Genomic DNA, 23,778 nt, shown 5'->3' on the forward strand with positions numbered 1-23,778 from the left:
ACAAGTGCCTTTCTGAGATGCAAAGGAAATTTAAAAGGACAAATGCCTTTGTCCTTTTTCTGTGAATAAAACAATTAAGCAGGAACCTGCCCAGACTCTGACAGGGCTTCCCAGCAGCCCATATGGGACAGACAGAGGCAAGAAACCACTCAGTGAAGAGTAACATATCATCTGAAAAGGCACTGCCTTTCCAAAGATGGTCCCATCCTACAGATTCTGGCCAAGAGGATGCCCTCTACTTAGGAAGATAAATTACTGAATTTCTGGTTCTCCATGAGATTCAGGAGAAAAATGTGAGCATAGCAGAAGATCAGCCTGTCAGGAGAAGCAGCAGTCTAAGGACAGTGAAGGGCATTTGGGATGAAAAACATTTTTGCCAAATTAGCCTCAGTGAGGCCGAGGCAGCAGGGAGGCAATTTCTGGCAACCAAATAGAAAATGAGAATGAGGGGCGCCTGGGTGGCTCAGTTGGTTGGACGACTGCTTTCAGCTCAGGTCACGATCCTGGAGTCCTGGGATCGAGTTCCGCATCGGGCTCCCAGCTCCATGGGGAGTCTGCTTCTCCCTCTGACCTTCTCCTTGCTCATGCTCTCTCTCACTGTCTCTCTCTCAAATAAATAAATAAAATCTTAAAAAAAAAAAAAAAGAAAGAAAATGAGAATGAGTTCCAGAACTAAAGAAAAAGATGAGGGTATGAAAATCCTAAGAGGAGATAAGGAACTGAGACAAGCAAGTAGAGCAGAGGCACGGTACTCAGTCAGAGAAATGATAGAAGCATCCCTGAGAGGACCAGTTGAGGCTTTGCTTCACAAGCATGTGGGGAGTTTTAGTTGGTTGAAAACCTAGACCAAGTTCCCAGCAGCCAGACTGGAGTTGGGGGAGAGGTCCAGGATGTGGAGAAGAACCCTCTCTATGTGGTGCCAGCAGACCCAACAGGGCAACGTTTCATATACTTGTTAAAAAGGGTTCATAGGGACCCTTAGCCACCTGGGTGGCTAAGTCGGTTAAGCATCTGCCTTCTTCTCTTGTTGTGATCCCAGGATCCTGGGATCAACGCCCGCATCGGGCTCTCTGTTCCATAGGGAATCTGCTTCTCCCTCTGCCTGCCACTCTCCCTACTGGTGTTCTCTCTCTCTTTGTCGAATAAATTTTAAAAAATCTTTTTAAAAAAGTTCGTACGCATTTAAAGACAAGGGAACAATTACTGTGAACAGGTGGTTCACAGCCAGAGAAGCTCAAATGTCTAATAAGTCATAACAATCACACAAATCATCTTAAATGCAAATTTTAAACCACAAAAGGTTCCTGCAGATCAGCAAAGATGTTTTTAGATGAATAATCCCAGCACTAGCCAGGATGGCCGGAGATGGGTTCTCTCATACCATGCTGGTAACACTCTCCCCTTGTTCAGAATTTTTGAAAAGCAGTTTAGCAAGCTGTAGCAAAACCCCCCAAAATGTTCAAGCCGGTGATTTTCCTTTCTAATAATTTATCTTAAAAATATATCTAAAAATTGCAACTAAAAAGATGTACAAAGATGGTTGCAATATGTTAATTCAAGCATACACACACACACATATACATACATGTATATATACATATATCTTCATTATTATGCAGCCATTAAAAATGGTGTTTTCAAAAGTGCTCATGGCCAAGAAAAATGCTAATGATAGAAGATACAAAAATTGAATTTACATTATATGAAGAAAAACAGAGAAGAAAAAGGCAATTAACCAAAATATAAACAATATTAACTCTTTAGATATGTTTTGTTGATTTTTGATTCTTTATGCTTTTCAGTATACTGAAATGTTTGTACCAAGTGCATTCATTTTAAACTAATTTTCTCTATTTATAAGCATATGTACACTACAAGTTAGCTTGCTACAAAGCTTATGGTAACTTTGTTCCATCCATCCCTACCCCTGATTCCTGGTTCCCAGAGCAGTTGTGTTTGACTTTTTCAGCCATCTTCTCTAGTATTTGTCTCCCTATTTTTGTATAATAAGCTTATACTGTGTTTCTTGATTTTTCAGATTTAGATAGTATCTGCTGGCTTCCAGTTATGAAAAGGGAAGATTTATCTCTCTCACACTTCACCTCCACCACATGCTCTCAGATTGGCTCACAACTCTGGGCTGAAGGAATATTGTTTCCATTTGTATCTGCGTAAATGTCATTAATTAAGCCACATAGCACACTAGATTTACATGGCATCCCCTGTGAACTTCAGTTCTTCCTGGAGATAATAATTGCTTTCTGTATTATTTCCTTATGTTCCTTAGATCTATCACTAATTCAGTCCTAAAATTTCCAGATCTTCAAAACTCATCTCAGTATACATAGACTCATCATGTCATCTGTCCCATTTTGATTCTGCTTGTACCCTCCCTGGTGTCTTCCAGCTCCTGTCTGGATGGTAAGCTCTCCGTGCTGCAACAGTGCTGTCATCTGAGATGTCCCCTCGCTGTTTCCCTGGGGTTCCCTCTGCCTGTCTCCTGGTGTGGAAGGACCTTGGATTTATTGGGTCTTGCGCCTTCTGCCCTTTTTGGCCTGCTTCTGTTTTGGAGAAATGCATCCTCCTGCGTTTTTCTATCCCTAGAAAGGATATATGGGAGCTAAATTTTTGAGACCCCTTGTGTATATGAACACAACTTTATTCCACACTCCAATTCAGAGGTCAGTCAACTATAGCCTGTGGGCCTCTCTGGTCTACAGTCTGTTTTCCTTCTTTCTGTAAGCTAACAGTAAGGCTTTTTTTTTTTTTTTTTTTTTAACATTTTAAAAGGATTGGTAAAAGAAAAGAAAAAAAAAAAGGAATATGTAACAAAGATTGTATGTGGCTCCCAAAGCCTAAACTATTTGCTATCTGTCCCTTGATAAAAGAAAGCTTGCTGACCCCTCTTCTGATTGTTTGGTTGTTTGGCTAAATAGAGAATTCGAGTTTGGGAATAATTTTCCTTTCACAATTTGAAGGCTTTGCTCCACTGCCTTCTGGATCCTGGAATTGCTGTTGAGAAATCCATTTTTATCCTGCACCCCACTCTGGTGTGTTTGACCTCTGGTTTTTCTCTCTGGAAAATTTTGGCATCTTCTCCATGAACCCGATGGTCTGAAGTTTTCTAATGGTTTGTCGTGTGTACACTTTCTGTCCTTCAAAGTGCTAAGCACGCAGAGGGTACTTAGTTCTGAAAACGCCCTTCTAGTCTGGAAATATGTACTATTTCTATGATGTTTTCCTCCCTCTGTTCTCTTCTAGAAATCTCTGTTACCAAGATATTGGGCCTTCCAGGTCAGTCCTCTAATTGTATCTTCTTGGCATATGATTTCCTCAGGTTATCTTCTGATTCTTCCACTGGCTTTATTCCAGAATGCACACATTCCATGAGGACAGGAAGCGGTCTGCTTCGTCACCCTGTGTGTCCCAGCACCTAGCACAGTACCTGGCGTGGAATGGGCAGTGGGTGAATATTGTTGAATGAGTGGATATTTTTCGATTTCTAAAAGTTTCCTCCTGTTTTCTGACTGGCCCTTTGAGAGCATCCCACTCGTGGATGAGCTGCCATCTCTTACCCTCTTGACGATATTATTTGGAGATTCTTGAAATTTCCTTTTGCTCTGTGCATTGACTGCCTTTGTGTCCTCCAAGTGCCTAACCTGGTGATGGTTTTGGTCTCTTTTTCCCAGTCAGCAATTTTCTAAAATTTGTCTCTTAGACTATTTGCTTATATTTGCAGATCAGGCCCTACATGCTGGCTGGAAGCTCTGCGTATATGAGTGAAGCCAGTGGGCCTCATGGTCATATGATCAGACACCGGGTCCAATACCCCTGAATGTACGGATCTGTGGGTGTCTTCTCCTGGGTGGGACTGTTATTCTGGAAGCCAAATGTTAGCCTCTTGTCTGAAGGATGGTATTTCTCCCTCCTCTACCTATGCCTGTATATAGGAGGCAAGGGTCTCTCTGGTCCAATGTCGGCAGAAAGCAGACATCCAGCCTTCTGCCATGATGGGAGAATAGGTAGGTGATTGGATCGAAGGGCTCCTTAGGCAAACTCTGAACTGGTCCTCCTGTGTTCGAGCCCTCAGTCACCCCCTTCTCCCATTCCTGAGCCACTCTGCACTGCTGCTGCCACACAAGGCACCTTGCCTCTTCCCACCTTTGTTGCCTGCAGACTCTGCTTGTTAACCAACATTGTGCATCAGCTCTCCAGCTTCCAAAACTGTGTTGACCTTTCCCATCCGTGGTTGTCTCTTTTCCCACTCTTTTTGCCCTGGTGATTTCATATGTATTTTATTCCTTCATTGCCATTTTATTAGAACAGGGGTGGGGATAAAGAAGGAATTCTGTCCACCATGTTAAACTCACAGCCATCTATCGCTATGGTAACCCAAAAGCAAGGCCAGTAGAGCTTCATACTAAGAGATGTGCGGGTCATGTTACCCAGAGTTAAAAGTCAGGTTCACATCCTTAGAGAGCTGACCAGTCTCGTGGGAAAGACAAACAGATCTTTACGGTACAGATGCTGTAATGGAGCTGTGTCAGGGCAGCAGCGAGCTGCCTCCATCTACCTAGGGGGAGAATGGGTCATGTGAGAGGCAATACAGGGATTGTGGGAAAGGGAAGAGGCTTGAGCACACAACCATTTGGAGAGCAAGAAGGAGTTTTAACCCAAATTGATATTTTTATTGGTTCTCTTCTCCTGGGTGCTGTAACAAAGCATTGATTTTCTCCTTGTATCACCTTCCTTGTCAAGATGAGCCAAACCATCAAAAGTGACACCTGAGACTCCAAGGTGCCTGCACAGTTGCCTGGAGGGCCACCTGGAGCCCCACTCCTTTCCTCCAAACAGAGATTAATGTGCACGTTAAATGTACATAAATTGCCCAAGAAAGTGGGCACTCTTCAGAAGCTGGCCACCCCCCCCCTTTTTTTTAAAAGATTTTATTTATTTATTTGACAGAGAGAAATCACAAGTAGACTGAGGCAGGCAGAGAGAGAGAGGGAAGCAGGATCCCTGCTGAGCAGAGAGCCCAATGCGGGACTCGATCCCAGGACCCTGAGATCATGACCTGAGTCGAAGGCAGTGGCTTAACCCACTGAGCCACCCAGGTGCCCCCCCTTTTTTTAAGTGGAAAAGAAAAAGATCATATTCCATGCATAACATGGGACTCAGATATGCAGACCTAGAACTTGCTTTGCTTTCTGTAACACTCGCCTTGTTCTGAAGCCAGCATTTCCATGCATGGTGAAAAAATTTACCACTTCAAGGTAACCATTTTCTGATTTTAAAGTCATTGTGTTACAGGTCAGCTTTTAATCAAGTCAGTCTTTTGCTGCCTGCTTCCCCCAAAAGTGAATGAAGCATCACAGGTGGTAGTCTGTCATCCTGGCGTCTGAAGCAGGGTATCCGGGTCTTGGGCACTGGCCTCTATCCTCTCTGTTTCCACTACTGATGTGCCCCCAGCCTCAACTGGCTAAGGCCCTATGCCCAAGCTCTTCCTGGTTCTAACACCACCATGGTCCTTGGCTTTGCGCTGCACACCCTGTGTCCCCTACTGTTCACTCCCCTTTCCCCCAAAGTAGCCCAGCTGACTGTTCATCCTCAGCCTCTTTCACTCCTCTCAAAGAGCCTTGGGGATTTCTGTGGATGTCTGCCATGCCCCACTGAAGGCAGGGGAGGGGATGTTTCCTGAAGACCTCTCTGCCTGTCACGGCGCACTGTCACTTCTACTCTACTGGTGCTCTGCCAGCACAGAGCAAGATGGTCGCCTCCTGGAATTCCAAGTGGGAGCCAAAATACCAGCCCACCTGCTCTGTGGTTCCCAAAACTAAGCCTATTAATTATAACCTCCCCCACTCAACACACAGGAGACTTTGTCTCCAAAGGGTAAGAGGATGTAGGGAGCAGGTCTCCACTTGGCTCTAAACTCTTGGTCACCACAAATCTTTCCTACCAGGTCCTTCCCTCTGCCTGCTGCTCATCCCTCCACCCACCCCACCCCAGCTCCCAGAAGGGGCTTTTCCTTTCCATTTTCATATTCTCTCCTTACTCCTCTGTGGATTTTAGTAAAACTGTGTGCTCTTACTCCCTAGACTCTGGCTCTTGATATTTTTTAGGGAGACTTTCAAAATTTGATCAATCTTTCTCAACAAACCCTGATTCTAACCTTCACCAGTATTTCTGAGATGAGTTTTTGAAACCAGTTTCTGGAAGTGAAAAGATGAACATCCTTGCCTTATTCTCTGCTAGATCTGTCATCCCCCTGATAGAGTGGATGCCTCCGCCTCCAGGAAGGATAAATGCATCAGGGAACTCTCAGCTTCCCGGAAGGTGCGTGTGTTGGGGGGCTGGCAGGTTGGTCAGGCTGCCTTCTTTGGATCAGCTGTCCCACTAAAAACAAAAACAAATGGTGAGCAGAACATTTTTCAAACCTCTCTGTTAAAGCCAAAAAGTGGGGATGTCTCAGAGCAGCTGGGAGAAAACCCCCTAAAACCAGGGAGGTTAGTAAGCAGGCTATTAGAACATCAGAGCCACTGATGCCCTGTGGGCACTTGCCAGTACTGCTCACTTAAGCTTTGAATCAGCAGCCATAAAAGCCAACAAATAATTCAAAGGCTGGAGCCCTCACAAGCTGGGGAACCTGATGGGTATCTTCCCCCACATGAAGCGGGACCCCAAAGAGCTGTCTCAGGGTCTAGATCTTAACCCTTCTTCTCCCCCCAGTCCTAGAGGCCTTCAGAGAAGCCCTAGCACTAAGGCAAGCTGAAGAAGAAAAAGACAAGGATAAAATACTGATAGGAAGAAATGGCTGCACATCAGTCTTCGCTCAGATTTGCAGCCCCTTGCTGGAATTAGACAAAGAACCTTAAGTCAACACCTTCATTTAAGGTCATCCATGACTTTCAGTAATTCCAGGGACCTGGGAGACAGAAACATGAAGCTTCTCTGGAGGAGGGCACATCTATCTGACACCCGGGGGAGAGCCCCCCAATAAATGATTAGTCAGGGGCATTGACTGGCAAGTAGTCAAAAATCCTACAAAAATCACACCATCATTTCAAGAGTTGCAGAGAAGATGTTTGACAAAACTTAGTTATGACAAAAGCTCTTAAACAGGGAATAGCTGGGAATGTTTCTTAAAGTAGCCTATTTGCCAGGGTAGACCAGGTCAGTCTACCATAATAAATCCCCCAATTTTGAGAGCTTAGCACATTAAAGAATGTTTCTCCCTCATCAGATAAATCCCATGTAGTTCCTGAAGGGCTACAGGGCAATTCGCTGCCCAGCCGTGTCTCAGGAATCCTAGTAGGCCCCACCCATGACTTTGCATCCTTAACTTCAGCTTTCAGATTCACTATAAAAGAGTTGTAGGGTCAGCAAGAATCTTTATGGCCAAGTCTAGATGGGCCAGACATCACTTCTACCCACATCCCGTTGACTACAACAGCGAGATCACAGAAACCCAACCTAATTTCAAGAAGAATGGATGTATTAGCTTCCAGTGTGCCCAGAAAGAGGGAAAAACGGAGTTTTAATGAACACATGGCATTGTCTTTGCCACAACTGAAAAAGGATAGCTACAGAAAACTTTCAGCAGACATCATATGTAATACTGAAACTCAAAAGCTTTTCCTCCGATAGTGGCAATAAGGCCCCCTAACACCACCTCTATTTGGTATCATGCTAGAGGTCTTTGGTGGTGCAGTGAGAAAAACATAAGGCAGAGGGACTGGAAATGCAGCAAATTTGTCAGTATTGTCAATGGCATATTTTGGACACAGAAGATTCAAAAGACTGTACAGATAAACAATTAGAATAAGAGAGTTTAGCAGGGTTACTACATATGCATTCAGGATGCCTAAATCATATGTCTATATATTAACAAGAAACAGAATAAAAAGTATATATTAAATGCCATTTATTGGGATTCCTGGGTGGCTCAGTGGGTTAAGCCTCTGCCTTCGGCTCAGGTCATGATCTCGGGGTCCTGGGATCGAGCCCCACATCAGGTTCTTTGCTCAGCGGGGAGCTGTTTCCCCCACCTCCGCCTGCCACTCTGCCTGCTTGTGATCTCTGTCTGTCAAATAAGTAAATAAAATCTTTTTAAAAATGAATAAATAAATTCCATTTATAGTGGCATACAAAAAATCAAGTGTCTAGGAATAAGTCTTAGAAAAGATGCTTAGGCTCTCTATAAGAAAAACTGTATAACTTAATTTAGGGATATTTAAGAAGATCTAAACAAATGGAAAGATAAACCATGCCTTTGGATTGGACGGCTAAAAACTGTAAAGGCTTGAGTTCTCCCTAAATTAAATTATAAATTCAGTTCAGTGCCTGTCAGAATTTCAGTAGGTTTTGCAGGGAGGGGCAAGGAGAGGTGCTTCATTTGTGGAATCTGAAGAGCTCGTTCTGAAATGTATATGGGAAGTACAAAAAGTCAAGAATTGCCAAGCCACTTCTGAAGCAGAAGCTGGTGGGAGGATTTGCTTAACCAGATACCAAGATGTGTAATAAAGCTATATTAAGCCAAGCAGTGTGCTATTGCACAGTGCTGGGCAAATACAGCAAAGAACAGAACAGCAGAGAAGCAGGCCCTTGTACAGGTGAACACTGATGTTCAACACATGGTTGGCAGAGCACAGCAGCAGGGTGGATGGGGGCTTTTTAGTAACCACTGCTGGAATAATGGACTATCCAAATGAAAAATAACTTAATAGGATTCACATAGTGCACAAAGACCCAAATGTGAAAAAACTGTAAACTTTTTATGAGATAATACAGGAAAATGTCTTCATAACACAAAATGCACTGACCATAAAGGAAAAAACTAATAACCCAACTACATTAAAATTAAGAACTTTTTCTTTAATTTTCAAAGGATTCCATTAAAAAACAACAATAAGGCAAGCCATAAAACAAGAGGGTATTTAGGACTCCTATAACCAACTAACAAAAGGCCTGTGTATAGAATATGTAAGGAACTCTACGAATCAATGTTTAAAAAGCAGACAATCCAAAATATGGGCAAAAGATTTGAACAGGCACTTTCACAAAAAATTTAAGCCTGAATGTTAAATAATATATATGAATAAATGCTCAGCCTCACTAGTGAGCAGGAAAATGAACTTTAAAACAACAGTGAGATTTAATTGCACGTCTCTCAGATTGGGAAGATCCTGACCATAACCTTGTGTGACAGGGCCCAGCGCAAATGAAACTCTTCCTGCATGGCTGGTTGGAGGACAAATAGCTACAACCACTTGGGAAAATGGTCCGGCATTATCTAGAGAAGCTGCAGAGACACCTGCCCTATGACTCAGCAGGTCTACTCTTGGATGTATGTCCTAAGACATGCATGGCTCTGTGCACAGGGAGACTTGGGGAAGGATGTCCATAGCAGCGCAGTTTGTAATTGTCCAAAGCCAGACTCAGACCAAGTCCATCAACAGTAAAAGAGATCAATTATTTAGTATATAATCTTGCAATGGAAGGTTATGCAGCAGTAAGACTGGTTGGATTACATGAATTTTATTTACATAAAGTGAAAAAGGCTGAACAAAAGAATATATTCAGTCTGATTCCATTTGTAAAAGTTTCAGAAGGCAAATGAATTTATGTTTTTTAAGGCTGCATAAATACATGGTAAAGCAATACAGGACAGAGAATTAATATTAAAAAAGTAAGAGTAGTGATTAACTGCTGTCCAAGTGGGGCTTGTGGTGGGAACATCTGGTGTGCCCGAAGTGTTTGTGTCTTAATCTAGGTGATGATGAAAGCAGGATATAGTTTATAACTCTCTGTCAACCTGTGTTTCATGTTTCTATGTGCATGTTATATTTTATAATACGATTTTAAAAAATATGTCCCATCCTAAAACAAAATATCATCCCACTACATAAGGATTCACTAATATCTCTCCTTAGCACAAGGTCCTGCCAAGCAGGTATGATCCCTTTTCACATACAGGAGAACAGAAGTTCAGATGACTACGTATTTTATTTTTCCACATAGGTTGGTAATTGCCAAGGGTGCACTAGGGAGTGATGGAGCTGGAGCCCCCTCCCAAGGCTCTCGGGGTCCTGCTCAGACTCTTTCCATGCTGGTTCTCTAGCTTCTGCCATTTCACTCTGGCTCTGAACTTGAAGCGTCCCATTCTCCAGTCCCTGAGCCATACTGCATCACTCATCAGCACAACCCACATCTTTCCCAAAGTAGGCCTTCCCATTCCTCCTAGACCCACCCCTTCGCATCTCCTTCCCACCTCCCACCTACCTGGTCCATGCTCCAGCCCCTCCCTTCATCTTTGATTCACAAGATCCCCCTGTTTGGGCATAAGAAACTGCATGTCACTGTTGTCCCATCCATGATTAGAGGATGATGGTGCCTCTGTTAAGTCCTGTGCAGGAGGAGGCCATCATGTACCTTCCTATGTTCTGACCCTAACTGTCCACACTGCCTTCTGGGTGCCTTGTCTGGCCACCCCCTCACAGCTCGGCTCTCAGGAGAAGTATAACTTAGGGCTATTGCCAACTGGAGAAGCACATGGCGCCTGGGGCAGCCTTTACCCATGCCTGAGGGGGCTGGCCCATCAGGAGAGAATGCCTGAGTCTGCCCCCACTCAGGATGAGGCCCAGAGAGTTTCCAGGTGGCTGGGTGGTCACTGTTGGCACATACCACACACCCCTGCTCTCCCTTGCCTAGGAATGTACCAGGTGATCGGGGGTATCATCTCTCCTGTCAACGACCACTACAGGAAGCAAGACCTTGTGGCTGCCCACCACCGGGTGGCCATGGCCCGGCTGGCCCTGCAGACGTCCGACTGGGTCCGGGTGGACCCCTGGGAGAGCGAGCAGCTGCAGTGGACGGAGACAGTGAAGGTGCTGAGGTAACAGCAGAGCATGCTTTTGTGTGATGACCAGGGGTCATGGGACACATCTGTAGAGCCCTGCGGTTGAAAGTAAGGACCAAGTGTGAAGCAGGGCTTCAGCCAGGCTTGCTCAGCCAAAATCCCAGAAGCGCTTCCTCTCAGAGTGAGAGAGACCCACTCTCAAGGAGGGCCAGAGTGAAAACAGTCACAACCCACTGCCTTTCAGGATGCACTTTCTGGAAATGCCCAATATCGATTCAGAGGGCTGTCTCCTTGGGCTCCAGTACAGCCACCTCGTAGCTGTGAGACTGGGCATTTAACATTCTGAGACACATTTCTCACTTGCAAAATGGGGACAATAAAACCTAATGAGGACTTTTTAAATGTAAAGAACTTTCCTGTCCCAGAACCCCATTAAAGGATTCACTAAGTGGGACCTTCTATCATTGTCATCACTGACTAGGGTGAAAAGTGTATCTACCTCATAAGCCATCTTTTCTAATTGTACAAATTCTGGGCTCTATAAATCTCGACTTTTATGTAAAATTGAAAAAAAAAAGCCTATAAATCTAGAAAGTTGCTCTAGAAAGTTTTCCTTTTGGAACTGCTTTTAGGAAAGCCTTGAGAGCCCTGGGAGCTGGGGCAGTGGGTCACTGACGTGGGTCTGGGAAAGGGTCCTGGGAGCTTACCAGAGAAGCAGGAAGCCCCGTCCAGCCTGGGGGTCAGAGGGGACGGGGAGGTGGGCCTGTCTCTCACAGACAGCCGGATCTGCTGAAGGGACTGCAAACTGGGCGTTGTGTCTTCTCTGTTTGGCACCACTGGACTGGACAGTGTCCAGTAATTGGCAGGCCTGTTCCCTCATAAATCGATTTAGGTTTTCATTTTTTACTCATCTTCACAGTCACTTGGTTGAAAACTGTTTACCTTTTTCTTAGATTAAAGGTAAACATTTAGTTACAGATCTTGGCTCTGATTATTTGCCTTTTTCTTGGGAAAGAACCAGCTAGAAGCATTCAGTAGCAATGCAGTGCTACTTCAGAACCTCTTGCCAAATTAAAAGAAGAGCAAATATGAAATGACGGTTAGAATACATGCTCTTTTTTTTTAACATAAAGAATAAATTTACACCTAGATCATCCCTTCAGAATAAGAAATAACAGCCAGTTCTCATCTCTGGTGGATAGCAGAGGGGAAAACACACAAAAGAGTAGAAAATCCGGCAAATCGTTTATCTTTAACACTAGTCACAAAGAGGCTTTCCTCCTTCACCCTGTGAGAGGCAGTGTGGCCTTGGGCCCAGATGTGGAAGTCCAGTTTACTAGTTCAGGGACTTGATGTGAGTTAGCATCTCTGAGCCTCAGTTCCTCGCCTAATAAAATGAGTGTGACACCACCTACTTCTTCGAGGCACTGCGTGAATTAAATGGGATGATGTGGGCAAAAGACCTGGTTTATGGCAGGTACTTAATAATGTTAGTTACCTTCCTTGCCTCCCCAACACTGGCCCAGAATTTATCCTCAAGACAGATAAGCTATTCCTGGATAAATACGAACTGGCCACAGAACTATATAATATTGTTGCTGCTTCTGTTGGAAAATGCAGGTGTGAGCTGAGATTTTACTGAACATGTGCTTTTTCTTTTTCTTACTCTATCCTTTAGTCCAGTGCTTCTCAGCCCTGGCTGCACCCTGAATCACCTAGGGAGCTTTCAAAAGTACCAACTTCTCCCAGAGACGGGGGATGTCACTGGTCTGGGATGGGGCATCAGAATTTTTAAGGGCTCCCTAGTGATTCTAATGCTTGGCTAGGATTGAGGCCACAGCCTCAGTCACAAAGTATGTGAACCAGGCTTATGATTAGTACAAAGATCCATCCAAACCATGGGCCCTGGCTATAGGAATCACCTGGGAAGCTTTTTTAAAAATGCTCATCTCCCCACCCCCAGGAATTATGATTTGTGAGTGGGGTTTAAGCGTGGGTATTTTTTTAAAGGTCCCCAAATAAATGATTTTGTGCAGCCAGGGTTGAAAATCCACTGATACAGACAACACAGTGTTGCTAATACCTGATCCCATTCTTTTTTTCCAACATTTAGAGTGAGCTTCTCAGAAAATTTGATTGTTAATATTTTCCTAAAGTTCCCCAAGCATTTTTCTTTTTAAGATTGAAAATCTGGTAGTTATAAGGTTAGGTGATTTTAGAAGCAAGGTAATAAACCACCCCACCCTTTGCTCCATTTAGTATCTTCCTGACAGAGTCAACAGGGGATTTGCATCATAGGGACAAATAGTGTGACTATGACAAATGTCACTATGAAGTAAATTCACAGTAGAGTTCATTGAGGATTCTTTTTCTACTTAATCAGATTACTTATTTTTACTTTTTTTTTTTTAATATAGGCCAGTTTTCATGCTTTTAGGACATTTGATAGCTTACTTTGCTCACCTTCTGGAGCTGTGAGGGGAGTCCTTAGTCACAATGCCATTTGATGTGGCCCATCATCATGGTCACCATCACTACTGTCATCTCACCAACCCCTCTGCAAGCATGATCTCACACTATCCTCCTTTTACAGATGGAGAACCAGGTTCAGAGAGGCTAAGTTAATCAAAGTCAGGAATGAGTGGCAGAGCCCCCGTCTGAGTCTGAAGCCACACTTACGGTCCTCCTCCAACCAGAGATCTACTGGTGGGCTCACAGAGCGGCTGACTCTACTCCTGCCACAGGGACCCTCTGGCCAGGCATGCCTGGACTGCGAAGGACATGGAAAACTCAAACTCAGGCCCGGGGCTTTGCACACTGGGACACCACTCAGGCAGACAGGAAGAAGCCATGGGCACTGCCCCACAGAGGCCCACTGGAGGTCTGTGAGAATAATTATTCACACATCAGAGTTCAGAGAGCCAGCTAATATTCAAGTAGGGTCAACCTGAACTAGGATCTTCAAGGTAAATACAATAAAATGACAGTCACCACTTTTACTGATCACCAGTTTGTGCCAGGCTTTTCTAGGTAGGTTAATATCTAGTCACCTCAGCAACTCTGAGAAGTGGGTGGGTTTAGTCCCATTTTACAGATGGGAAAATGGAGGCTCTGAAACGGTTAGTAACATCCACAGACTCCTACAGTTAGAAAGTAGAGGTGAGACTCACACCTACTTCAGTATGGTAAGATTCCAATCTAATTAGGAGTGAATCCTCAGACTTGAAGCTTACCAAAACCAAAGCAGACAATAATGGAAACACAGAGTCCAACTAGACCCTAAGAGGACTCAGTTGAGTCTCTGAGATCATCAGAAAAGACTAGGGGCCAGAATTAAATGTATTTATTGGTCCACTGCTTCCATCATTCCTGAATTCAGCAGATTTTAGGTAAGCATTTCCTGAGAACTAAGACTATAAGGATGAATTAAATGAGCTCACCATTCTCAGAAAAACTGATAAAGTTGACTGGGCTCTTTCTGTGGACGGGCCAGTTCTAAGCCGCTCCATGAATCCTCAGTGCAGCTCACAGGGGTGGGTGCGGTCATCGTCCCCCATTCTACCGATGAGGAAACTGGAGGCAGATTGCTTAAGTAGCCCACCAGAATTCCACAGATGCTGGTTGGAAGCAGAATTCCAACCAAGCAGTCTAACTGTAAAGCTTAACCTTTACACCATGCCTTGCCCCAGTGATGATCAGCCCTAGGCCACTCGCCCAGACTGGGCAGGGAAGGAAGCACTTTTTCTCTCAGTCTGGTGATGCTCAACAGGGAGGTCAGCATCAGCTTCATGATGACCAATAAATAGATGAGGTCAGTGAGGCTCTGAGTGACTCATCCAAGGTCATACAAGCCAGAAAAGTTAAACTCGAACCCACCCAGTCTGGCTGCAGAGCCCCTGCATTCCCCCAAACACAGCTCATAAATGTATAATTCAGTGGGTGGAAGAGTGCATTGATACACGATGTGGTGACTACCTGTGTTTGATCAGGTATGTCTTGATTTGCACACTGATTGCTTAAAGAGCCAGGCGTGCCAAGCTGGCATGAGTCTAATCAGATCTGAAATGCTAACACCAAATCAGACTTGCTCCGTCCTGCCCGCTGTTCCATGCACTTTGCGTGCATAACTCCTTCAATCCTCATGACCGCTAGTGAGAGGCACACATGGTGACTCTTCCTTGTCACACAAGTGCTGAACTGTCCGCAGACAGAAAACAGTTGATGCCCTCGCAGGGTCACCCAGCAGGCCAGTGAGGGAGCTGAGATTCAGACCAGGCAGCCTACCCTGTGAAGTCCTGAAATACTAGTTCAGAACAAGAGTGAGCTGTGGGCCATGCACTGTGTAGTAGCTGACTCACCCTCACAAAAGTCTAAAAGGTAGGCGTGGTCCTCACTTTACAAATGAAAGGTTTTATTTTGAACCCACATGTGTGTGATTCTCATAGTGCATGTCCTTAATCCCTACTCAACATTTTTTAAGTGAGGTATTTAAAGACAGTGTTAAAAAAAGTAGAACCATGCTCATTCCCCCCCGCCCCACCTTCCACCAGGGCTCACAGAAGGCAGTGGAGGGTTAAGAGGACCCAATCACATCTGCTTTCCATCCCAGCCCCTGGCACATAGCAGTAGGCCCTCCACAAACATTTGTGGAATGAGCTACCTACCTAAAATGGACAAAGCAGGTGGAGACTTAAAAACAGACCCCTGGGTGGCTTTGTGGGGATGGGCACACCCTGAGCCCATGTATTTGCAATGCAGGCATCATCACAGCGAACTGCTCAGATCTCTGCCCCGGAGGGAAGGCCCAGACCACAGCAGGGCTCGCTGCACAGCCCCCACAGGTAGGTACGGACCCTCTTGTCCCTGGGAGGGGGGGAGGTCAGGGATGTGCACGACCCACTCCCAAACAGCATAAGGATTCTGAGGCTTGTGGGGCTGTGCTGACACTTCCCGTGTTGAAAGGTCATTGTCAACAATCTGCCACCATCCCTTGTAAATCGGGTTGCTAATTTAGGATTTTCTTCTCCAAAGGAGTTTACCTACCCTTGTGACTTGTGCTTGTGACCCGGATTACAGTCAGGGCTACACGGGGATAAACCAGTGAGTGATGCTGGACTCCTTTAAAAGCCTGAGCCTTTCTGAGTACAAATGTGCCATTCTGATCCTCAAACAGAAACCTGTTTTTAGGGGAATTTCAGTCCATGTGGAATGCCCTTTTAATTTGTAATCCTGGGTTTCTACCCTGTTGTCAGCTCCTGGTATTTGATGGAACCTTACTAGTTGTGACTTTGAAGTATCTTCCCTCTCTAATGGCAGCCCTGGTCCTAGGGGTCAAGTGTGTAAGCCCCTCATGGAAATAAACAGGAGTCCCTGGTGATGGAAGGGCAGGATGTGACATGGTCAGGGACTCACTGGTCCCGCCCCGCTGAAACCCCATCAGGTGCATCTATGGGGTTTTCCTACTGCCTGTCTCCCAGCTGTGGATGGTATGTACCTGTTCCTGATCAGAAGGGCTCAGGAATGTCACAGGTAAACCAACCTAAAATTTCCTAGAGGACTTTTCAGAGCCTTTACTATGATCATGTGCATTGTGACTCTACAAGAAAGGGAACTAGCTTGTGGCCGTTATCACTTTTTAGTCATGGGACCCTTTTCGACACATATTGGTGCCCCAGAACACAGTGCCCTTCCCCACCCCAAACACAGACTGGAAGGCGCTCTTCTAAAAGAACTCAAAAATGCTACCAGGCCCTAAAGGTTTCATGCAGCAGTCCTCAAATGCTGGTTAAAGGATCACTCACCGGCAGAATCACCTGTGAGGTGTATAACAACTTAGGCCACAGCCCAGGCCCCCTGAGTTCTGGGAATCTGGATATTTAGCAGGCATGCTGGGATTTGCTATATGGCCAGTTCGGGGGACTGCACTAGAGTAGGAATCTAAGAAAGGAGGAGGTCCAGCATCTCCTGTGTAATCCTCTGGTGTGTCTGCCTCTCTTCCCCCATCTTCCAGTCTTGGAACACAGGCAGCGTTCCTTCTCGGCCTCTGCTTCTCTCTGAAGCATCTCTGGCTCAGCAACTACTTCTACCAGAGGTAGGAGACACCCGCTGAGCACCTCCCCAGGCCTGGCTTTGGACTCAGGAAAACAAAGGTAGCCTCCCCCAGCCTCTGACCTAAGGCTAGAGACAGGCTGTGAATGGTGTGGAGTCCAGGCATGGGTTAGGAAGGCTGACTGGAAGAGGAGACACTAGTACCAGGACTCAGGATAAGTATCTTCTCTGGGATTAGGGACATTCTGGGCAGAGGGGCAGCTGGGCAAGGCACAAAGGCAGGAAATGGCATAGGTGCTGCGCATTCCTTGCTGCTAGGGAATGCTGGAGCTTCCAGTGACAGGCAGGGAGCCTCCAGTGATGTGCGAGGGATGCCACACACAGGCTCCCACCCTCTCACACTTGCCCCCTCTGCACCTGCTTCCAGAATCCCTGTCTTGGGTCTTCGCTGGGTGCCTCTCCTCCCCTCTTCCCTCTGACTCCGCTTTTGAAAACTCACCTGTCCTCTTTGGCCCACGTTGGACCCATCTTCCTGTGAACCCAGTCCCAGCTGACTCTCCCCCTCCCTCAGCCAAAGCTCACCCGCATTCTTTTCAAATTTATTTTTCTAAGGGCTACTCTGCTTGGCCCTGTAATGTTGAGAGTTTGTTCTTTATCCCTTTTCTTGCTATTCAGGCCCTGGGTCCTGCTCATCTTCGTTCTTTCCTAAAGTAACTGTTAAAAAAAGAAAATTCATGTTGAATGAAAAGTGGGCTTTTCAATTTACCAAAATATATTAGGAGCTTTAAAAATGTTCATGTCCTTTGCTTGATATATTCCCCTTCTAGGAGCCAGACAGTGGAAATAATTAGAAATTGGGACAAAGATTTATGTAGAAAGATGTTTAGCACAGCAGTTTTTATAATGGCAGAAAATAAAAGCAGCCTCCATGTTTAAGTATTAGGGAATGTTTAAATTATTCTGTATACACAGGACAAATAATTGAGACAAAAGGTTTTTGGAGGAAGGCTTATGAGGTAAGTGGGAAAAATCAGGATATGATTCTGTATATATAATCTCAAGTATATAAAAATGTAAATATACTTATACATCTATTTGCATGTCTAAATTAATAGAAAAAAAAACAAAAAATACAGGAAAATATTAAGTTTTTGTAGAAAGAATTGTTGGGGTGCCTGGATGGCTCAGTCATTAAGCATCTGCCTCCAGCTCAGGTCATGATCCCAGAGTCCTGGGATGGAGCCCTGCATTGGGCTCCCTGCTCAGCAAGGAGTCTGCTTCTCCCTCTCCCTCTACCTGCTGCTCTCACTGCTCATGCCCTCTGTCCAATAAATAAATAAATCTTTAAAAAAAAAAAAAAGGAAAGCAGAATTGTTGTTTTCTACATTAAATACATGTTTTCCATACATTTTATAATGGATATAGATTACACATTTGTAATCAGAGGGAAAAACAGTCCACAACACTAGAGCAATGAACAAGAGGAAGGTGGAGTTCTTCCTCAGCTGAAATTTTGCATCTGACCAGGCAGCCTGTATGTTACGAGTAACATATTTGTAAAGGACCACTTTGTGTGCTGTGTATTTCCTTGGACGCTCGTCTCCCCTGGGACTGACGATTACAAGCTGAACTCAGCATGTTATGGCAGCCAGAGCCCTGCTTTGCCCGTCACTCCCATGATATGCGGTCCTCCTTGGATTGGCCCAGTCATGTGGGCTGCCCGGTTCTGGGCTGCTTGAATATGACACATGGGACGGAGGATGCCTCGGTTGGTCCTCTAGCAGCCTGACTGTATGTGTTTCTTTTGTGCCGGTGGTCCCTGCCCTTAGCTGATGAGGCTGAGCACAGCTCAGCAGCCTTCAAAGGATTCCCTATCCGCACAACCAGAGCAGCCACTCCCTCTGATTCCATCTTGCACCAGTTTGATCCACAGTGGCCTTGTCTGGTTACTTTGGGCACCACCCTTTATCCCTGGCTTCAGCTCTGGTGTCCCGTCCACTCAGGGTCTCACACTCCTCACACATGGCTATGTGCCCATACCCTGCACTAGGCCAGAAATTCACATTGCATTCAGTCCGTCACTCAATTTCCAGGACTTCTGCAGGAGGTCATCCCCATTTTACAGCAGAGGGAACCGGCCCGGCTGCCAGAACTCTCCCAGGCTTCCTGCGGCTCTGAAACAGAAAACCAAGGGCTGGCTGACCTCAGGCCTGGGTGTTCTTAATATAAACTGGACTTCCAAAGAAAAAGGTCCCGGTGGCACTTCCCTCACTTTCCATGTAAATCTCTGCTTTTTAAAGCCTGTGGCTATTCCAAGAAAGCACACTGCCCCCAAAATACCCACGGATATCTGATGTAGGTCACTACATCATGGTTAAAACAAATCAGATCACCAGCCTTTATTCAGCACCTCTGACTTGGGCACCCAGTGTGAAGAGTTTGTAGCAGTGATGTAAATGGATTTGAAAGAGATAGACAGTGGTCTCTGAGGGCTGCCAAGAGTGGGAGTCCAAGGCACATGTTGCCAGAAGTGATAACCCTGCAGACATGCCTTTGATTTGAGGGATGGGAAGGTGTGGTCACTTGTCCCCTGTAGGCAAGAGCTCACGGTGAATTGTATTCCTGTCACTGTTAATAAATCAAATAGTGTCTAATATTGAAGCCATTCTGTGGAAACTGTCCCCACAAAAATCCACCAAAAGAGGAAAGGGGGTATCTTCTGTTCTTTGACCTGTGGGAAACGGAGGGGAGGACAGTGTGCTCCAGGCCTCAGGAGACCCGACAATTAAATGCCCTACAATTTAATCATTTAACCTCTCCCATAGGAAGAGCACGTGAAAATCACGCATTTGTTTGAAAGGTCAAAAGCTGGTCTCTTGTTATGTTACAGTGGTTGAATAAATAAGAAATTAGAGTAGAACCTTAGGGATGAAAAATAGTTCAAATCCACATATGTTGTGAGCAATGGGACCAACCCAAAGTAGTGGAAAGTGTGAGTTATTGAGTAATTCTTAAATGCAGTTTTACTGATGTTAAAAATACTCCCTATGGGAAAAAAACATCCATAAATGTTGAATGGACATGTGGATGAATGGGTTAGTGGATAAGACGGTGGATGGATGATGGATGGTACTTAACACCTATCCCACTCTGTTGATCGGTATTACTCTGCTCTAAGCACTGTTCTAAGTACTTCATACTTATAGGCTCATTCATTATAAAATAGTCCTATGGGGTAAGGACTATTAATATCCTCATTTTAAAGTTGAGGTCACACAGCTGTTGAATGGCAGAGCCAGGTCTAAGGTGTCTGGCTTTAAAGTCCTAGTTCTTAACCATGGATAGATAATTTATGAATACATGCATCAGTGTTTGGATATCATTTCATTAGAGCAATATTATGCTGCTAGAGTGTTTGAAAAGTCTGTTTCTATAATTATATATGCTTCTTCAAAATCAGTAAATAAGTCCAGTCCTCAATGGGGAGACTGAGGCCCAGAGAAGGCTGCATCAGCCCCATAGCAGCCAGTGCATGACTGAGGCTGAATTCAGACCTCCCCAGGACCCCTCCAGTTTCTCACTTTCCGTCCTGCAGCTGATCTAGTGCTCCTTTGTAAACTCATCTCTCTGATCCATGCCCAGATCCTTCCAAGTTTCCACAGAAGAGGAGCCTCAAGCCACCATTTACATCAGCTCTTTCCCTAGCTGGTGGTATCCCTGAAGTCGGTCCCCCCACCGCACCCCATCCCACACCCCAGCTTAGGTTTCCCAGTGACTGAGAGCTGCCACCTCTAGGAACACAGCCTTTGCCATTTACTGAAGCTAGAATCGGCTTCCAGGAGGACCAGAGATCCTAGTGGCTGCTTCTAGCATGGACTTGATTTTCTCCTTTCCACATCAGCCCATTCAAAAGGGACATGACCTTGAACAGTGCCAGGAAAATCCAGGAAGGGCGTAGGGGTTCTGTTGCATATACAATTCCCGCCAGCAGGAGGCGGCAGAGCCCATCATTTACAAATGCCCCACCCGGAGGCCGGAGGTCAGATTTGAGTCCTGCCTCCTCTTCTGCCTGGAGTGACCTCCTGCAGGCAGGTTTCCATCTCCTCAGACCGGGCACAACAATAACGCCTACCACGTGAGATTGTTCTGAGGATCAGAGGAGATTAAACCCATAAAGCGCTTAGCGGTGGTGCTCCCAGTGAGCACCCAGTAAACGTTAGGCATCCTTTTATCATCATAACCATCTTTCTGTTAGAACAAATGCCAAAGGATTATCCACATTGATCAGTTGTTCTAGAGCTTTGTTATATTGAAAACAGATGAAAAGGTCACTAGCTGTTGATTATCCCAAGAACCTTTATGCTGAGATTTACTTCTAAAAGTACCAGGTGTTGGGGCTGAAGTAAGATTGTGAGAAGGGCAGTGACTTGCCTGAGGCCCCCAGCTAGCACTAGGATTTTACAGCCTTCCCTTCTATCTGAAGACCAGGTCCACAGCCGCCTTCAGACCACCCTGCCGGGAGGTCCGGCCACTGCACGCAGACTTGTGGTAGAATACTGGAGGAAAACAAACAAACAGGTCATTGTGTATTTCTTGGCGCTTTACCAATACTAAACAAAAGATTTATTGATTAAATAATTACTTAACAACTGTATGTCCCTGAAGTCGCTCCAGATTCACTTACATGCTTTTTCTTTTGCAGTCATGAACACACAGACACTGAGTTCCCAATACATTCCCAGAAAAGCATCCTGTGCAGTTTTCAGACGGAATATGATGTTATCTTTACTGCCGTGACCCTTCTGTAACATTGTTGGCCTCCACCCTTGTTTTTCCAGCTGTGCCCGAGCTGAAACTGCTCTGCGGGGCAGACGTCCTGAAAACCTTCCAGACCCCCAACCTCTGGAAAGATGCACACATCCAGGAGATCGTGGAGAAGTTCGGTGTGGTGTGCATAAGCCGCACAGGTCACAACCCAAAGGAATACATCTCAGGCTCGCCCATCCTGCACCGGTACCGGCACAACATTCACCTGGCCAGGGAGCCCGTGCAGAACGAGCTCAGCTCCACATACGTCCGGCAGGCCCTGAGCCAGGGGCACAGCGTGAAGTACCTGCTCCCAGATGCAGTCATCACCTATATCAGGGACCACAACCTCTACACCAGGGACAGTTCCTGGAAAGGCAGCAGCACCCAGAGGAGTGAAGGAAAGACAGGCTGGGAAGAGTCAGCCTCTCCACAGAACTCCTCCTGACCAAAGGGCAGTCAAGGTCTTGGGCCTTTTTTTTTTTTTCTCATGTTTCCTTTATTTTACTTAGTCAATGAGTTGACTTCAGAGGCATCTTCTGTCTGAGGAAGATACACGTTTCTTTTGGGAGGAGGAGCAGGTGCCTACATCTCAAGAATGGACTTTCTCCAAAGAGGTTAAAATGGCGTGACAGGTCACTAGAACTAGACCACAGCTCTCAGAACCTGTCACTGCAGAGGCCTTCTTATTCTGTAAGGGGTGACTCAGGCATGCGCATCGAAGGCAGTTCTGCACCAGGCAGGGCCCCTGAGGATCAGCTCAGAACTGCACACACACATTTTTTAACCAGAACCAGGTGCAGATGCCTGTCTTGATGGGAGAGACTTGACAGGATGCTAATTACCAAACAGTGGGCTTTGTCAACGCCTTGTTCCAACAAAATAATACTAAGTGAGGAGTCAAAAATTTGGAAACAGCTCTTAACCACTGTCTGCCTGCATAAGCTGTAGATACAATTTAAATCTAAGAAGTGACCTTCAAACAGTATTTTTGATATGGCAGACATTTTTAACACGACTTTTTTTTTAAATAAATGCCAGGACTCCTGATTTCCAGGTTTCTAAAAAGGGACTGAGGTAAAACAGATGCCTTGACTGTTTCAGAGGATCTTTTTGAATGTTTTATGACCGCCTGCCTGTTTGAATATTGGCAAAGAGATAAATAATAAATTGACATCGAAAGATATTAATGAAAAGTTTCTCTTTTTTCTTCCTTTGTTATATTATTAATGCCTGATGTACCAGCTGTTGCTCTTCTTTTTAGCTACCCCCATGAAATTTGCCACTGTTCCAGTTGAACTGACATGAATTTAAAAGTTTCTGTTTCCAGATACAAGCAGTGGGGAAAGCAGTTGCTTTTGAACACATTGTAACGACTGGGTAATCTGAAGCTCTGGGCGGAGGGCTCCGTTCAAGGGGGCCCTAAAGGATAAGAAGAGGAACTTCACCCATGTGCAAGATTGTCATTCCACTCCACGTTAAGAAGAGGTTTTAACTGGACTAATTCGGTTTGAGTTTACTCTTTACATCTGCTCACCAAATGACTGAATGCATTCAGAATGGACCACTCCATACTTTTACGTGGGTTCGTCCTTGGTGTAAGTGTCATCATGCAGAAAAACAAAGGGCCAGCCAGGAAGAATCTCCTATCTCCCCAGACATATCCCAGCCTTCGTGTGTGTGTCACAATAGCAAGGAGTAGAGTAGGCAATCAGGATTTCCTGGATCTAGTGTAGTGGGGCCCTCCTGTGGGGTGGGGAGGGTCCCCAGACCCCCACCCCTGCCACCTCTAAAGCTGCTAGCCCTTCCCCACCCTGACTGTGCTCTGCACCCCAAGGGATCTCTAAGAACCTTGATGATGCAGGTGAATAGGAATCAAACAGCCTTGTCCACAGCAAGCTGTGTGACTTGGACCAGCTCCCTTCCTTCCTGTGAGTCTCAGTTTCCCAAACTCTAAAATGTAGTGGTTCAACTAGATCATCTCTAAATTCTCTTCTAGCTCTGATTTCCTGAGGCACTGAGTGCCGTCCTCCAGCCTGGCCACCCTTCTTGGGGTCCAGTTCACT

At 45.4% G+C, this 23,778-nt stretch overlaps 1 protein-coding gene across 3 annotated transcripts in view; it reads left to right on the forward strand.

Moving 5' to 3' along the window:
• The window catches only part of NMNAT3 (nicotinamide nucleotide adenylyltransferase 3), a 120,331-nt gene extending 97,433 nt beyond the window's left edge, over window positions 1–22,898 (forward strand). The window contains exons 1-4 of one of the 3 annotated variants that reach the window (XM_044252251.1): window positions 6,318–6,336; window positions 10,711–10,894; window positions 15,617–15,699; window positions 21,745–22,898. In XM_044252251.1, the coding sequence (XP_044108186.1) occupies window positions 10,713–10,894; window positions 15,617–15,699; window positions 21,745–22,160 (681 nt within the window). In that variant the 5' untranslated portion in view covers window positions 6,318–6,336; window positions 10,711–10,712 and the 3' untranslated portion in view covers window positions 22,161–22,898. Of the gene's footprint in view, window positions 1–6,317; window positions 6,337–10,710; window positions 10,895–15,616; window positions 15,700–21,744 lie in introns of those variants that run through there. The other 2 variants (XM_044252250.1, XM_044252252.1) reach the window with 2 other exon arrangements.
• The last annotated feature ends 880 nt before the right edge of the window (window positions 22,899–23,778 follow it).

The sequence above is a fragment of the Neovison vison genome, chromosome 6 (genome assembly GCF_020171115.1).
Source record: "Neovison vison isolate M4711 chromosome 6, ASM_NN_V1, whole genome shotgun sequence".
Classification (NCBI taxonomy): domain Eukaryota; kingdom Metazoa; phylum Chordata; class Mammalia; order Carnivora; family Mustelidae; genus Neogale; species Neogale vison.